Here is a 16,440-nt window from a genome sequence, read left to right as displayed (position 1 = left end):
CGGTATCGTTACAGCAATTTCAGTCAAAGTTCGAATATATTTCAGATTTTTTTCCTTTTTCTAGTTTCACTTTCCCTGGATGTAAATAGTGTAATTGTTGGGTAATGCTAATATCCTATTTATGACAAGGTCTATGAGGGGGCTGGGGTTGTCCAGGTCGGAGTCATGATCAAACATAACACTTGTGTGATAGACTTAGTTAAGAAATAAAGTTACATCTTTGCTATTAGCTAAGACTTTTGGCATATGATGGTAAGTGCTCGATCCTACCAGTAATTTTATGTAATGTAGCAACTTTCCTTCTCTCTCTTTTTAGATTTTGTTCTTCCGTGTGAATGTCGGGTAAAGTTGGATCAAGAATTTTTAAGTTTATAATCACAACTCTTTGTGTTTACTAGGTTTTGGATAGTTTAATTTACTCATATACATAAACAAGTGAAATTCATAATAAATACAGGATTCAAATCAAAATTATTGAGTTCTGTTGAATCCGTACGATATAGGCAGAATGTTGGTGTAGTTTGAATAGTCTCCATTAGTCAAACAGTTTGGATTGACATGAAGGGATGTAGAATGAAGCAAGGCATGTCCATTGCTTGCCATAAAAATAGCTTAATACACAAATTTTCCAAGTGTTGTTGTGTCCAGTTAACTACTTAGAATTGTGAGATACCAAAAGGATGAAAACCCATTTCTCACCAATTTTAGCTCCTTCACTTCAATTCAATAGACGGATATCTACGGTTAGTTTTTTCACCTTTAATTAGAAGTTTTGATTTTGAGCTCTAGATATGAAAAAAAATCTTTGTTATAAGAAGGGTTGCGCTTGGGTCTTACGCGGCGCGTGCGAATCCAAATTAATTGAGACTCCAAAACATATATCGAAAACGAATAGAAAATCTTATTGAACATTTGCTTAATTATCAATGAACAAGTATGTTGAAAGTCAAAAAAAGATTACAAGCTCATGATTTAACTTGATAAAAAAGCATATGTAACTATCATTAGACCTATCAATTGATAAGTGTTAAGATCTGATAAGAGGGTGTGTGGTGTGTACAAATGTAAACACTTTACACAATATTATATAATTAATACTAAAAATTGTGAATATTATTATTATTTTATTATTTAAAAATATAAATAAATACTATAATCAAGCTACGTTACTGAATACGATCATTTAACAGCTTCTTGGATGAAAACGCTAACGAGAAACTTTTACAAGGTTTTTTCTACAAACAATTGACACGTTGGCATGATTTGCAGTGTAATATTTTTTAATTAACTTAAAACGTTAAATGTGTATATTGTATTCCGTATTTATCTTCTTTTAATTCTATTTGATGTTTTTTTTTTTCATAATATAGATAGACATATAGTTTGTATGTGAACGGATAATTGAACACTCCAATTCTGAAAATGCATATTTGAACACCTCAATTCATCTCTATTGTATTGTCAGTTAAAATCAAATTAAAAATATTTATTCATGTATTATACTTTCTTTAGTCGGATATCCATTAAGGAATATTTGGTATAGTGAGTCAAAAGAATATCTTTAACAAAATCTTTACTGGTGAAATTACATTGAATATATTGTTGTTGCTCTGGTATAGCGGACCCTCTTGAATTTCTTCTTTAAGACAAATAAATATAAATAAATATCTTTCACAAAGAGGAAACTAAAACAATGCAATGTAATAATAATAAAAATAAGGCATAATATAAAGATAAACACTTAAATTTGACCTCAACTGATAACTAAAGATTTTAATTTTGCGTATTTACATCTAGACATCTTAACTCTTCTCTATTGTGTCGGTTGAACACTCCAACAAACAAAATAATCATCTTGATAGCTCCAAAATTTATGTGGTATGACACAATGGCGATATATCAGACGAGTTGGAGTATTTAGTTGTCTATTGATGCTTCTAGTTGTAAATGTGCACTATTAAAGTTGGAATGATTACTTTTCAGCTAAGGCTAAATTTGAGTATTTGTTTATATATTATGCCAAGAAATATAGAAGTTAAATTTGAATATTGAGGAAAGTTTTAGAACCTCAGTAAAATAGAAAAATTAAAACATATAGAACTAGATTGTCTTTGACAACACTCTAAAGTTGTTTTCCAACTATAGTAGTTAGTCAATTTTATGTACAAAAAAATTGAATTTCTTCGTCATTGTTCTTCTTTAAACTATACTACTATTTTCATCACCTAACCAACCTAGCTAGCATCCCTATATACATCAACTTTACTAGCTAGTTTTCATCCAACTACATTAATATAAAATTTAATTCAAACAATTAAGAAGACATCAAATTAAATTGATGAGCTCTACTACTTTTCCCCCATTAGCTCCCATGACAATGTTCATTATTGTTTTTCTTGCATTATGTCTCATCTCTCAACCTACACAAGCAATCACTAGACACTATGAGTTCAATGTATGCATCATGATATCCAAAATCTTTTAGCAAATATGTTTATTTAGTATGCTCTGCACTAATTTGCTATTAGTTGTCACATTTTTCTTTTAATTACAGCTTTATTTTGCTTGAGCCGAGGGTCTTTCAAAAACAACCTCACTACCTCGGAGAGGTAGAAGTAAGGTATGTGTACACACTACACTCCCCAGATCCCACTTTGTAGGAGTGCACTGAGTTTGTTGTTGCAGTTGTAGTTTAATTTAATTTCTTACAAATGCTAACATTTTTTTTTCAATTTTTTGAATATTTATTTATGTAGATTACAATGCAAAATGTGACAAGATTGTGATTTGTGCCATACAAAGAGCATAGTGACAGTCAATGGAAAATTCCCAGGGCCTAGAATTGTGACAAGGGAGGGTGATCGTCTACTTATAAAAGTCACCAACCATGTTCCTAACAATATTACCCTACATTGGTATAATTCTTTGGACCATATTACATTAAATAGGCTATTTTATGCCTTTTTTGGGTCATCATTCAGATTTTGTGTCTATTTTTAAAATTTGTGTGAATATAGCCTTTACGACACACAAACTAGTGATCTAACGTTTTCTCATAAGATTTGCAGTTTGATCAAAAAGAATCTTTAAACCATGATCTAAAAGGTCCATAAAGTTAAAAGATAGTGAATAAAAAGAAGACAATTTACTAAACAACGGTCTCAAAAAGGGCCAAATTTCATAATCCATTTACTTGCATCCTTTCTATATGATTTTTAACTTAAATATATTGACACTTGTACGATATTAGTGTATTTTAACATATTGTAACAGGTTAACTCCCTTATTTTCCATACAACTAATCACACTTGTTACAACAATTACCTTTAGTTATTAGGTAATCAGACACGCGTTATTAATGTATAGAAGTTAAAAAAGTGATCCTTTTTTTCCTCTTAACACGCATGGAGTTAGACAACTACCAAATGGATGGGCAGATGGACCAGCTTATATAACACAATGTCCCATTCAAAGTGGCCAAACTTATGTATACAATTACACAATTATTGGCCAAAGAGGGACTTTATGGTGGCATGCACATATTTCATGGATAAGATCTACTCTTTATGGTCCTCTAATTATTCTTCCTAAGAAAAATGTATCTTACCTTTTTGTTAAACCATACAAAGAAGTCCCTATCATTTTTGGTATATACTCAATCTATACATAAAATCAAGATTTATAATTATTATGATTATGTTAATTATTGTGAAATTCTGTTGATGTTTAATTAGGAGAATGGTTTAATACTGATCCTGAGGATATTATTAGCCAAGCTTTACAAAGTGGTGGAGGCCCCAATGTCTCTGATGCCTACACCATCAATGGTCTTCCAGGGATCTTGTACAATTGCTCTACAAAACATAAATAATTTTTACATCTTTATCAATCGTAGCAGATAACATATTTTATTTTCAAGACTATAATCTCACATTTTTAGGGGTTTTCTTGTAAATATCCTCTGTTTTTCACCCCACTCACCCAGAAGGATCAATAGAGTTTCCACTTATCCTCCAGCATGACTCAAATCCTCAATCTACTGGTTGATGTTGGTGGAGGTGTTCAACCACTTGAGTAAACCTCACTTAACTGTAAATATCCTTTGAATGACCAGATGGTTGATAGTGTAATTATTTTTTATACACTAGCGGTGTAAATATAACTTAAACTGTTAGTGCAAGGAACTTTTTACACCATCATGTCATTTTAACTGTTAATTGTAATAGGTCATGTATCTTACTTATACTCCAGCATGACTCAACCCAAAATCTATCGGTTGATGGTGGAGGTGCTCAACCACTTAAGCAAACCTCACTTACATGTAGATATCCTTTGAATGACCTGACATTGTAAAAAAAATTATATATATAACTTAAACCGTTAGCATAAGGAACTTCTTACACCATCATGTCATTTTTACTTGTTATAATAGGTACCGTATCTTATTTTCAAGATTATATTCTATAACACTAACTTGTGCTCTATAAATGTTTTTTTTTAACAGATACATTCAAGCTAAAGGTCAAGCCAGGAAAAACATACCTTCTAAGAATGATCAATGCTGCACTCAATGATGAACTTTTCTTCAGCATAGCAAATCATACACTCACAGTAGTTGAAGCTGATGCATTATATGTCAAACCATTTGACACTAAAACAGTACTTATAACACCAGGACAAACAACAAATGTACTATTGAAAACCAAATCAAAATACCCAAATGCCACTTTTCTCATGTTTGCTAGACCTTATGTCACTGGCCAAGGCACATTTGACAACTCTACTGTTGCTGGAATACTCGAATACGAATCACCAACACCTCATTCGACTAAATCAAACTTGTCAAGGTCCTAACGGGACCGAATTCGCAGCATCGATTAATAATGTGTCATTTGTACAACTTACAAATGCTCTGCTTCAATCTCATATTTTTGGACAATCAAAGGGTGTTTATAGCCCTAATTTTCTTGTTAATCCTTTGAATTGGTTCAATTATACAGGGAATCCTCCAAATAACACTATGGTTAATAATAGTACTAAAGTTTTGGTACTTCCTTTTAATACAAGTGTTGAGTTAATTATGCAAGATACAAGTATTCTTGGTGTTGAAAGTCATCCACTTCATCTTCATGGCTTCAATATCTTTGTTGTTGGTCAAGGTTTTGGTAATTTTGACTCGAATAAGGATCCTGCTAAATTCAATCTTGTTGATCCTGTTGAGAGGAACACTATAGGTGTGCAATCTGGCGGATGGGTTGCTATTCGATTTTTAGCAAATAATCCAGGTTAGTTGACTAAAACACTTTTTGTTCCATTTTACATGACACCATTACTTTTTTAGCTTGTTTAACAAAAATAATACCTTTCTATGTTTGAAAATTAAATAAGGAAAAAAAACTAAAATATGTTGTCGAACTATCAGAAATGGCTCAGTCGTGCCATTTGTTAACACTTGAGCGTATTTGTGCACTTGCCATGACCAAATGTGCACATTTATGTCACTCTTCACTAACGGCTCAAACAACCGATTTCAAAAGAAAAAAAAAAAACAGAATCTACGCATGTCGTCCATTTAAATGATTCACGTCTCCTAATTTGTTCCACTTATTTTAACTCATCCCAATTAAATTTGACCCGCCTAAATGTTATAACCCGACCCATCCACTTCACTTTTAACCCATCCATTCTCTTAATCGATCAGTAAACATCTCGTTTTACTTTTAATGACATGATTTTATATTTATACAAATGTCGTGACACGTTAAAGATCATAACTTACAAAAGTTTTTCTTTCTTCATTAAACATCATTTTCAGTCAAATAGTGTCGCATAAAATACGACATAGGAAATATGAGTCGTTAAAACTTCAAGAATTTGTAATTTGAGGGAAATTTAAAAGGGATTAATATATTTAATGAATGTTTTGAAATTAATTGTAGGTGTTTGGTTCATGCATTGTCACTTAGAAGTGCATACAAGTTGGGGATTGAAGATGGCATGGCTTGTTTTAGATGGAAAACTTCCCAATCAAAAACTCATTCCTCCTCCATCTGATCTTCCTCAGTGTTGATTTCTTGATATTTTCAAACTTTTTTGCACTTTTAATTATTTATTTCTTGTCATCTTTTTTTTTTGTTCATTTATGTATTTTGGGTGTGTGTTTGTTTTGTTTAACATTTATTTTTGTTTGCAACTGACTGGCCTTTTCATGTCATGGTCTAACAAGAGAGGGAAGAATTGACTGCCTTTTGTAATTTAAGGACTGATATATTCTATGCAAGTGAGAATAAATGGTTTTTTCTTGTCCCTTTAATATTTTCTCCATCTCAATTTATGTGGTATTATTGACTTGACATAAAAAAAAAATTAGAAAAAGAAAGATTATTGAAATTTGTGATCTAGAACAAATCGTGAACATTGTTTCTAATTTAAAAAATGTGACATTCTTTTTTAGGACAGACTAAAAAGAAAAGTGTGTCACATGAACTGAGACCGACATAAAAAGTGACACTTTAGTAACCATATGTTATTATTAATTAATATATATAAATATGGAAAGGGCCGGCAAAAATGGCCTGAAATATTGAAAATGTTGTAAACATGTCTTTTGTTTTGCCACGAAAATTTTATCGTTAGCCAAATGATAGATATGCAAACAAAAAAAAAGATATTTGTTATTTGGTAATGATAATATTGTTTCGACTTTCGAAGAATTTATGAAAATGGCAGCAAAATTTGTTGGTTGGTCGTAGTAGAGTACATGACATGATTTTTGGTGGGAGAAAAGTGTTGGGATCAGTTAGACTCAATTCGAAGCATATAATAAAATAAGTAAAGTTCAATAAATATTATTAATCCAATATATATGTCTTTAAATTGTAGATTTGATCCAAAGCTTACCAATTTAATATAATATAAATTATATAATTAGACACAAGATGGTCTCATTATTTCCTTTGATTTTAGGTGTTTATTTTAGTTAACCAAATATGAAGTTTATGGAATTAAGAGAAATTATTGAATTTCATGGTCTTTATAAACTAAAATGTACCAATATATTAAAGTATTTTTTGAATTTTGTGATGTAACATATGTCGTTATTATTAGAGTTAATGATAAATAAATAAATAAATAATTTGAACTATCATTATTTTACGAGTTTCAACAATCAGTTGTTCTCTTTTCCAAATTAAATTATCCTTATCTATTTTTTTTCCTATGAACTATCATTATTTATATATTAAAACACACCTCGAAGTCGATTAAGTCAATTATGAGTTGTTTCTTTTTGCAACCTGAACTATCATTATCTATTCAACTAGATGTGTTTTTATATGTTTTTAATACATAGATAGTGATCGTTCGATTAGAAAAAAGAAACAACTGATAAATTAATATGAAACTCACAAAATAGTGATGATTTAAATGTGTTTTTGACCATTAACTCTTATACTCACCAGACATCTTTCAATCAAATTAAATAAAATAAGATACATAAAATTGAAATATATTAAAAATATAGTTTCTGAAACTTTGGTTTGAAGAAATTATATTTTAAAAAATTATGGAATTAGTTGGTAGTAATAAAATACTTCACAAATTCGCATTGTTTTAGGTGGACAAAAGTGTTAAAAAGTTAAGACCAACCGGACATTTTCTGATAATAAAAGAAACTTCATGAACCCAAAAACCAAACAAGCCCTTGTATTCCTTTAGATCCAAACCCCACCGTTAATTCTCGCCGGCGGTGACCTTCCAACGTCGGGAAATGAAACGTGGCAGCGGATTCTCGTTCCACGTCACCGTCGTGATAGCCGCCATTGCATTCATATACTTCTCAACGGTGTTCGTCTTCATTGATCAGTGGTTTGGGCTTTGGTCGTCCCCTGGAATGCTTAACGCCGTCTTCTTCACCGTCGTTGCTGTTATGTGCATTTCCAATTATGCCCTTGCCATCTACACCGATCCGGGTCAGGTTCCTAGCTCATTTGTACCCGACGTTGAAGACCCTGATAATATTGTTCATGAGATCAAACGCAAGGTTTTTGCATTTCTTTCATTTTTTTATTTTTTTATTTTGAATTATTAGCTTGTGTTTTCCATTTCTGCCATTTTTAGCTTTATTTCTATATATATACGTGTGTATATATTACTTCAATTTGTATTTCTGTTCTGTGGAAATTATTTTCCATTTTTTTTTTTGGATTAGGGAAAACAAGTAGGATAAATATGGTACTAATATAGCGTATAAGATTTTGTTTAGTGATAATTTCATGTATTAAAGAAAATCTTTTTAGTGTTGTAGATCATATTTAGTGATTTTTGGAGACGAAAATGACTATAGGATGATAATTTACATACCAGAGTCCAGACTACTGCGGTACTGCCTGAATAGAGCCTTATTTTGAATTTAGTGACTACCTCTTGTTGAAATTGGAAAATGTTTTCCTCCATACAAAGCACGATCTTAAAGGAAACATTTTTTAACTGTTGCGAGCTAAGGAAACACCACATCAATGGAGTTATGACATGTAAGAACCTAATTACTTCTTCATTCAGTAATTGGAAAACATGGGGAAACATAAGCATGTTGTCGAAAAATCTTGCTGAACATGTGCTTTCCTGTAGCATATGCTAAGTGAAGGAAAGACATGGCTTTGGTGTACTAGTTTGTCTCTTTACTGTGCTTGTTGCTAAATTTTAATGTTGCGGAGAGAAAATCCCCAAGTATTAGGAGATTCATTATTGAGTCAGGCATGGATACTTAAGAAAAGATACGGAGTTAGAGGTAATTACAAGAAGCAGCATACTCTAGAAGTGTGTCAAAAGTCAAAACATGCCACGGAGTTAGAGGTAATTACAAGAAGCAGCATACTCTAGAAGTGTGTCAAAAGTCAAAACATGCCTACTGTATATGAAAATTCAATATTAGTACTATTTATAAATCTGAAGAAAGGATGTTTCTGCTCTGCTAAACATCCTTTACTTTTGGTGGTCCTCTCAATACTTTTCAGTCCATTTGTTGGTGTTTTTCCCATCTTTCTTAAATCATGGAACTGAATTCCTTTTTTCGGATGGCATTTGAATGAAAATCACATGCACGTCCTTTCTTGATACTTCAGCTAACAGTTATACCATCTATAGAGTACTGCTTTAGCTCTATGTTAGGATTGTGAAATTTCCAGTAAATGTTATTTCTCATTGCATGATTGCTTCTTTAATGTGTTAATTTCACCTATCGTGTTGTTTATCCGCAGAACCAAAAAGTTACTTTTCTTTTAACTTTAAACTTCTCTTTTCTTTAGAAGGTAAGGTATTATTCTGGAGCTTACAATGTCCAAGCATGAACATATAAGGTTAAAACCTCCCTATCTATTTTTGGAGGAATTCTGTAACGTCTAAGATAGATTCTGCCTTATTAGAAGTTCTTGCTACACCAAAAGGCAAGCAAAACTATACAGTTTCATTTTATCTTCTGAATTGAGTTAGTTTTGGCTTCAAAACATCTCATATTTCTCTCCTTCCAAACTGTCCACCGTATACAGTAGCACGGGATTCTAGATTTTGCACATGCTTTGTTTGAGAATAGCTAGAAAAGTAGTTGATTCTGCACATGTGGCTGTGACTACTTAAAGTTTAAACTAACACTGATATTTTGTATTCTAATAATTAATCATGTTTTAATCATGAATAGAAGAAAAGTAGTTTATTGATGCTCTAAATATAACAGTTTTGATGACTATTCTCAATGAAGTTTAAGGACCTGAATCCTGATAGTTCATCAACATATCTTACATCTAGTAATCTCATAGATTTTACAGAATCCCTACAATAATGTTATCAGAATATAAACGTATATGCATAACCAATATTTTTTTTGAGCAATATTTAGTATTGCTAATTACATATTATTATTTTATTGACCAGATAACATGAAACTAAATTACATATTCTATTAACTGAAATTGATATTCTGCTTGAATTTCATTTTTGAAACAAAAAGTTGCAATGAAGCTCTCATTAGTGGCTGTAAAGTAGTAATACTCTTTACTTGATAGTATCAGTTTGTGTTCGAACTTGGTGGATGTAATTTTGTTCTATGAATTATTCTACAGGGTGGGGATTTGAGATACTGCCAAAAGTGTTCCCTTTATAAGCCTCCACGTGCTCATCATTGTCGTATATGTAACAGATGTTTACTACGAATGGTATGCCTAGTCTATATTTCATTTTTGTTTTATCTTGATGTACAGTATATTAAATTAAAAGTGTTTCATTTTGGATATAAGGATCATCATTGCGTGTGGATGAATAATTGTGTGGGCCATGCGAACTACAAGATCTTCTTCATCTTTGTTATGTATGCTGTTGTTGCTTGCATATATTCCCTGGTAAGTTTGCATTTTGGCACTCTTTGTACTGTATAATATCTTTGGATGCTCATTCTCAAAAAAAAAAAAAAAAAAATCTTCGGATGCTATGACTGTCTTTTCTTTCTCAAGTATGCTCCATCTTCTTATTGCTGAGATCTATTAATTCAATCCTTGTTATTATGTATATATATGTCTGATCAAGCATAAATTGAGATTTGTTTTCTACCCTCAACCTTTAACAAGTTTTATTTTCATATATTCAGGTTTTGCTTGCTGGTAGCATAACCATAGACTCTCCAAAGGATGACCAGCAAAGTGAAGGCTCTTTCAGAGTTGTATATGTAATTTCCCATGAATATTTTTTGTTCTTTAGTAAATTTTCATTTGTCAATTTGCTCAAGATTTATTCCTGTTGGTAGATTATCTCAGGGCTTATACTAGTCCCTCTAAGTTTGGCACTGGGCTTTTTCCTGTGTTGGCATTTTTACCTGATTATGCAAAACAAAACAACAATTGAGGTTTGTTAACTGTAATATCGTATTTTTTCACTTCTTTTCGTGACATACAATGTGTACAAGCACTAAGAAGGTTATTCATGCTCTCCAGTACCAAGAAGGTGTTAGAGCGATGTGCGTTGCTGAAAAGGGAGGTTATGTCTATTCACATCCATATGATCTTGGTGCATACGAAAATTTGATAGCAGTAAGACATTATTCCTCTTGCTTTCTCCTCCCAGTGTTTCTTCTCCTTGCTTTAACGATAACCTTCAGCTTTCTCTTTTTTTTTTAAATCGGTGTTATTTTTCTCTACTGTATGTAACTTCCTTGTTTAACTATAGGATATCTGTTGAGACGCATGTGCTTTATCACACTTGTTACCTGTTTATATCAACGTTTGAATTAGTTTTCCTTTGCAATGCAGGTTCTAGGTCCAAATGTCCTTTACTGGCTGTTGCCCTCCACAAAACATATAGACTCTGGCCTTCGTTTTCGGACATCATTTGATAACGTACCGAGGACGCCTGTATCAAAATGAAATGTTTCTTCTTACAGCAGAGATGTAAAGTGTTTTATCGCCAAAGCAGTTTGGTGCAGCTGTGTAAGTGTAGCTTTTACCTTGTAAAGTAGTAGCTCCACTCTTCGTGTAAAGGAGCTAACAAGAACCCTGTTTCAGACTGCCAAACGATACAAAACGGAGGCAGTCATCAACTTTTTTGTATTCTAACAGTTATAAGAGATGTTCAGTCCTCCATCGGCAGTCGCACTGTAGTCGAAGGTAACTAGAGAATTGAAGCAGTTGGACATAGGATACTAGCATTGTTCATAGTTGTGGGTTATTTACGTGATGTACAAAAAGAAGTTCCCTTTCCAAGCTAACTTAGAGCATTCTGCTGTAGCTCAAATGGTTGTAAATTGTAATACAAGCAAGTTGCAACTACAAAATGAGTTAATGTTACCTGTAATGTTTAATTTTTTACAAGTTGTCAGACAGATAAAATTTCGTATTATCTTTATTCTACCTTAACTTGTTAAATTCTTGAATGGTACGTACACTTAATTCACAAGTTCTACTAACTGATTAGGGGTTGTTTGGTATAAGAATAATGCAAAATATAGTGTATTAGTAATGCTTGTATTAGTTATGCTTGCATTAGTTATGATGAGATTTTCTTTGTGCAAAGTTTGGTTTGGTGTACTAAAAATATTATGCATTACATAATTTTTTTAGAAAAAATATTTGTTTACAAAAATACCCTCTACAATATAGTGGAAAGATTGTAAAAAAAAATTTTGAGGGTAATTGTGTCTTTAATAATGTTAGGGGTCGTTTGGTAGAGTGTATTGGAGAAAATAATGCTTGCTTGATGTATTATTAGTACCTTATTTGGTACACATTTCTAACTATGCATAACTAGTGCTTGTATTAGTAATACACTCTATTGTGTATTGAAGAGTGTATTACTAATACCATCTATTTCTATGCATTAGTAATGCAATGAGTTCTAATGCATGCATTAACATTATTAAAGACACAATTACCCTCAAAAAAAAATTTACATCCTTTCCACTATATTTGTGGAGGGTATTTTTGTAAACAAATATTTTTTCTAAAAAAATTATGTAATGCATAATATTTTTAGTACACCAAACCAAACTTTGCACAAAAAAAATCTCATCATAACTAATGCAAGCATAACTAATACAAGCATTACTAATACATTATATTTTGCATTATTCTTATAACTCTACCAAACGACCCCTTAATGCATGCATTAGAACTCATTGCACTACTAACGCATAGAAATAGATGGTATTAGTAATACACTCTTCAATACACAATAGAGTGTATTACTAATACAAGCATTAGTTCTGCATAGTTAGAAAGGTGTACCAAATAAGGTACTAATAATACATCAAGCTAATGTAAGCATTATTTTCTTCAATACATTCTACCAAACGACCTCACAAGTTTTGTGGATACACAAATTTTCATAAATTTTCATATTTCAACTTCAAAATTTGTCCTATAATGTTGTACTCTTTTTGTTTCAATTTATGTGGCACTTTTCATTTTTTGAAAGTCAAGCAGTTTAAGTTTGACTGGTAATTTATGCATGAAATTGTCAATTTTTTGTAAATGAAATTTATATATTTGTAAATATGTAAAAAATACTACAAGTATTAAGTCACAATAATTGATAACTCAAAATGTTTGAAAGACCTATGAAAAACTTATGGTAAAAAATAGACTTGGTTGAATCTTGAAATTCGAAAAGTATCACATAAAATAGGACGAAAGGAGTATTATTTATCATAGTTTTGTGGATGCACATATTTTCAAATTTCAATTTCAAAATCTGTGATCAGGAATTGTGGTGTCACAATAAAGTCTTCTCTTCTTCAATTTTATTTCTAATTTTTTTTTATAACGAGCTTATAGGCAACTTATGTATTTTTTTTTTGGTATGGAAAAAATTATGTTGAGCGTCACTCCTGAATGGATAGTGGTGTGCTATTTGTGTTGGGAGCGTCACCCCTGAATAGACCGCATTCAGATTTCGTGTTGGAAGTGTCACCCCTAAATAGGCCTTGCATTGAGATTCAAATTTAATGGAACTCCCACGCGGATAAAAACCAAAAAAAAAATGTATTTTTCCAATCTTTTAACAAATTATTGCTCGATCACCATTCATTCTCCCTATAAGTTCCCGTAGTAGACCTGAACCCAAGTAGTTATCAAGAAATTCACAGCAGATGTCATCTTCCTCTCATCCATCAATGGCGCTAGCTTTCTACAGCTACTCCCCCTGTAAACCCTCTTCTTCAACAAATTCCAGTTTCCTTAGTTCGTCATCTCACACGAAGCAGCCGTCAAATCTTCTCTTTCCTCTGAGAAAAGTACTTCCATTTTCCACAACTACACCTCTTACCTTTTCATTTCTCAATTAACCATAATTAATAAACTTTCCTCTTCTTTTTTCTTGTAGAAATTCAGGCAGCAGAGTCGGAGCTTATGTATCGTTAGCGGGTCGGGTTCCGATGAGAGCAACTCTCAAGGTATGTGACTCCATAGCGGAGCTAAGATTTTGAGTTTATGAGTTCTAAATTTTGAAAATAATTGATAAATTATTTATACTTGTTTATCAATTTAAAAAAAGGGGAAAAGGAGGAAAAAGAAAAATTAACCTAAATAGCCATCCAACACGGATTAAACTAAAAATAGTTAGCAATGTGTAATATATGTATAATATGTGTATGACAGTGCATAGTCTGTACATATCGACTCGAAAAATAAACAGTAAATCTGCCCAGCTATTTGTGTAAAGATCCCATTTTTAAAGTAAAACACAATTCTTGTTTTTGGATATGATTTACTTGAACTTGTGCGATTATATTGAGTATGTTGTTGTTGTAAGTGATCAAAAGTTTTATGTAAATGGCACATGTTAAGTATTTATTGGTTCAGTACAAACATCGGATGCAGGTACATTTTTTTCTTTGGTAAAACTGAACAAGTGCACACACTGCTATGAGTTGGATCTTCAATTTATTGGCCAGGAAGAGAGATTCTGTTATAAAAGATGTAGTAGTACTTTGGAGAATAGAATTTAGCTTCAGGCATGTCAATGACACTAGCGTTAAGGATCTTGCGCCCACTCGCCCACACACTGAATAGCATAATTAGGCATATCCCAGGATTGAACAAGCTCTTTCAGTTACAAACCACAAGAGAAGAAAAAATCCCAGCTTAGAAGAAGGTGAAGAAATAGAAAGCAGAGCTTGAAATCTATGTCATTTTGCACTATGTGCCATCTATATATAGGTGTTGCTCCAACGACTTGATAGCGGCTAGTTTGTAACGGATAGTTAGATTATTTCAAGAGGAGACAAAATAATGAATGATAAGTTGAGAGAAATAGGGACACTTCCTTATGAGTTACCCACAATTTCCAACAGATTTTGGGTTTGAGTAGTTTTTTAAGATGTTGGGATTGCATTTTGCTGAAATTTGGTGCTTGCTTTTTGAATTCAGATGATGATGTAGATAATTTGGGGGTCAAAGCTGCATTATCAATGCTCAAGTTCTATAAAAGTAAGTTGTGGATATGTTTTAGCTAAAATTTTGACACTTTTGTTCTTCTTATTCTGTTGAGCTGTTTCGAATTTCTCACTTTATGCTATAAAGACCGGCAGGACTGTGTAACGGTTGACTGTTAAGCAGGGGAAATCTCACCAATAATGCCAAAAAGTTGCCGCTATATACCAACATGCAGTGAATACTCCATGATCGCTTACAAGAAATATGGAGTTGTTAAAGGGACAGTTTTGACTGCCTGGCGTCTTTGTCGCTGTAACCCTCTAGGTAATGTTGTTCCATCATTGGCTTTAAAACTCTTGAGGTCACTCTGAAACTTAGTGAAGTGAAATTTGGCATGTTCTACTACTAGCTTCGAGCGAGATACTTCTAACTTTGTTGATAAGTCTTGGAGTAAGATCTTAGTATGTCACTCATACTATATTTTCAAACATGCCAGGAGGATCTGGTTTTGATCCCCCGAGATGGTTCAATGAGGGAAGTCCACCACAGGAATAACACTTAATACTCCACTAAACAGAAATACAGGTATCTGGCTTTTGATAATGCAAAACCTTGTTACTGTAAAAAGTATATAAGGATTGTTTATTGTATTCTGTAATGCAGGTCAAAGTAGTGTCCTTCTCTAGCTGATATAAAATAGATATATTTCTTGTTTTCTCGATGCAGTTATCTTCTAATAGGTTCTGGACAATCATGTGAGCAAAAAGACTGTTAATGTGAAGATTCGCATAGGATACGAGTCTTCGGTGTTCTTGGAGGAGCACAGTGGCAAGCATTAGGGCAGCAAAACTAAACCAAACCCACAGTAGACCACATTTGAAAGTAAACAATCTACACCAAACCTGCAGTAGACCACATTTGGAAGTTACTTATCTACCTTGTTACTTAGATATTCATACACAGTTTAAATTCACTATTGTAGTAGAATTCCAGATCCATAAGTGAAGTGAAACTGCATATTCAGAATTATTCCTAATTTGCTTCAGTATTGTTTAGCAAACATCATACTTCTACTTGCAGCATAATGTCTTAAAGTTTTTGTTCTCTTATTCAATTGGAGTTCAAGTTATGCTCAAGACTGTATCATCTACGCGATATTGCATCTGTCCCCCCTTACCCTGTGATACTATCGCTGCACTTTTAGCCCTACAATGTATTTGAAGTGGCACATTTGATCCTATTTCACGAGGACCAGAAGTACAAAACTCATTTCTTTTGGCTGCATATAAGCTTGAGGCAAGTATGAGGTAACTTAAGAGTCATTGTGAAGCTTCACAAGCTAATATCAAGACTTGATTGAGTTGCTTCGTTTGTTCAGAATTGTTTCCCCAATTCTTTTACTTCTTTCGCGTAATCTCAAATTTGGAGGGAGGTCATTTTCAGTTAATTTTACGTTGAATTGGACCACAATTACAGTGATTGATCTTGTGTATAACCAGTATTCTATAGCTAAATGGAATGAACTTTG

The 16,440-nt window shown here is 32.5% G+C and overlaps 2 protein-coding genes and 1 pseudogene across 2 annotated transcripts; all 3 read left to right on the top strand.

Moving 5' to 3' along the window:
• Positions 1–2,371: 2,371 nt before the first annotated feature.
• LOC125806999 (laccase-10-like) lies at positions 2,372–6,076 on the top strand (annotated as a pseudogene).
• Positions 6,077–7,617: 1,541 nt separating this feature from the next.
• Positions 7,618–11,910, top strand: LOC125807002 (probable protein S-acyltransferase 16). Its single transcript, XM_049486754.1, has 7 exons — positions 7,618–8,041; positions 10,116–10,208; positions 10,290–10,391; positions 10,637–10,714; positions 10,793–10,891; positions 10,980–11,075; positions 11,295–11,910. The coding sequence occupies exons 1-7, from the start codon at positions 7,769–7,771 to the stop codon at positions 11,406–11,408; spliced, it is 855 nt and encodes a 284-aa protein (XP_049342711.1). The 5' UTR covers positions 7,618–7,768; the 3' UTR covers positions 11,409–11,910.
• A 1,683-nt stretch (positions 11,911–13,593) lies between these two features.
• LOC125807005 (UPF0161 protein At3g09310) lies at positions 13,594–15,850 on the top strand. The gene is made up of 6 exons (XM_049486756.1): positions 13,594–13,771; positions 13,861–13,930; positions 14,907–14,966; positions 15,096–15,236; positions 15,409–15,497; positions 15,639–15,850. The coding sequence occupies exons 1-5, from the start codon at positions 13,628–13,630 to the stop codon at positions 15,465–15,467; spliced, it is 474 nt and encodes a 157-aa protein (XP_049342713.1). The 5' UTR covers positions 13,594–13,627; the 3' UTR covers positions 15,468–15,497; positions 15,639–15,850.
• Positions 15,851–16,440: the final 590 nt, after the last annotated feature.

The sequence above is a fragment of the Solanum verrucosum genome, unplaced genomic scaffold (genome assembly GCF_900185275.1).
Source record: "Solanum verrucosum unplaced genomic scaffold, falcon-dt-bn FXZP01000196.1, whole genome shotgun sequence".
NCBI classification, from domain to species: domain Eukaryota; kingdom Viridiplantae; phylum Streptophyta; class Magnoliopsida; order Solanales; family Solanaceae; genus Solanum; species Solanum verrucosum.
Note: the sequence above shows the minus strand (reverse complement) of the source record. Positions and strands in the feature narration are given on the sequence as shown.

What these genes read in the sequence shown, in the direction of transcription:
- LOC125807002 (XM_049486754.1), top strand. Translation starts at nt 7,769, where the DNA reads ATGAAACGTGGCAGCGGATTCTCGTTCCACGTCACCGTCGTGATAGCC. An exon ending in TTCATGAGATCAAACGCAAG is followed by an intron (nt 8,042 to 10,115) that starts GTTTTTGCATTT and finishes ATTATTCTACAG; the next exon opens with GGTGGGGATTTGAGATACTG. An exon ending in AAAACAAAACAACAATTGAG is followed by an intron (nt 10,892 to 10,979) that starts GTTTGTTAACTG and finishes CATGCTCTCCAG; the next exon opens with TACCAAGAAGGTGTTAGAGC.
- LOC125807005 (XM_049486756.1), top strand. Translation starts at nt 13,628, where the DNA reads ATGTCATCTTCCTCTCATCCATCAATGGCGCTAGCTTTCTACAGCTAC. An exon ending in TTCTCTTTCCTCTGAGAAAA is followed by an intron (nt 13,772 to 13,860) that starts GTACTTCCATTT and finishes TTTTTCTTGTAG; the next exon opens with AAATTCAGGCAGCAGAGTCG. An exon ending in TTGTCGCTGTAACCCTCTAG is followed by an intron (nt 15,237 to 15,408) that starts GTAATGTTGTTC and finishes CAAACATGCCAG; the next exon opens with GAGGATCTGGTTTTGATCCC.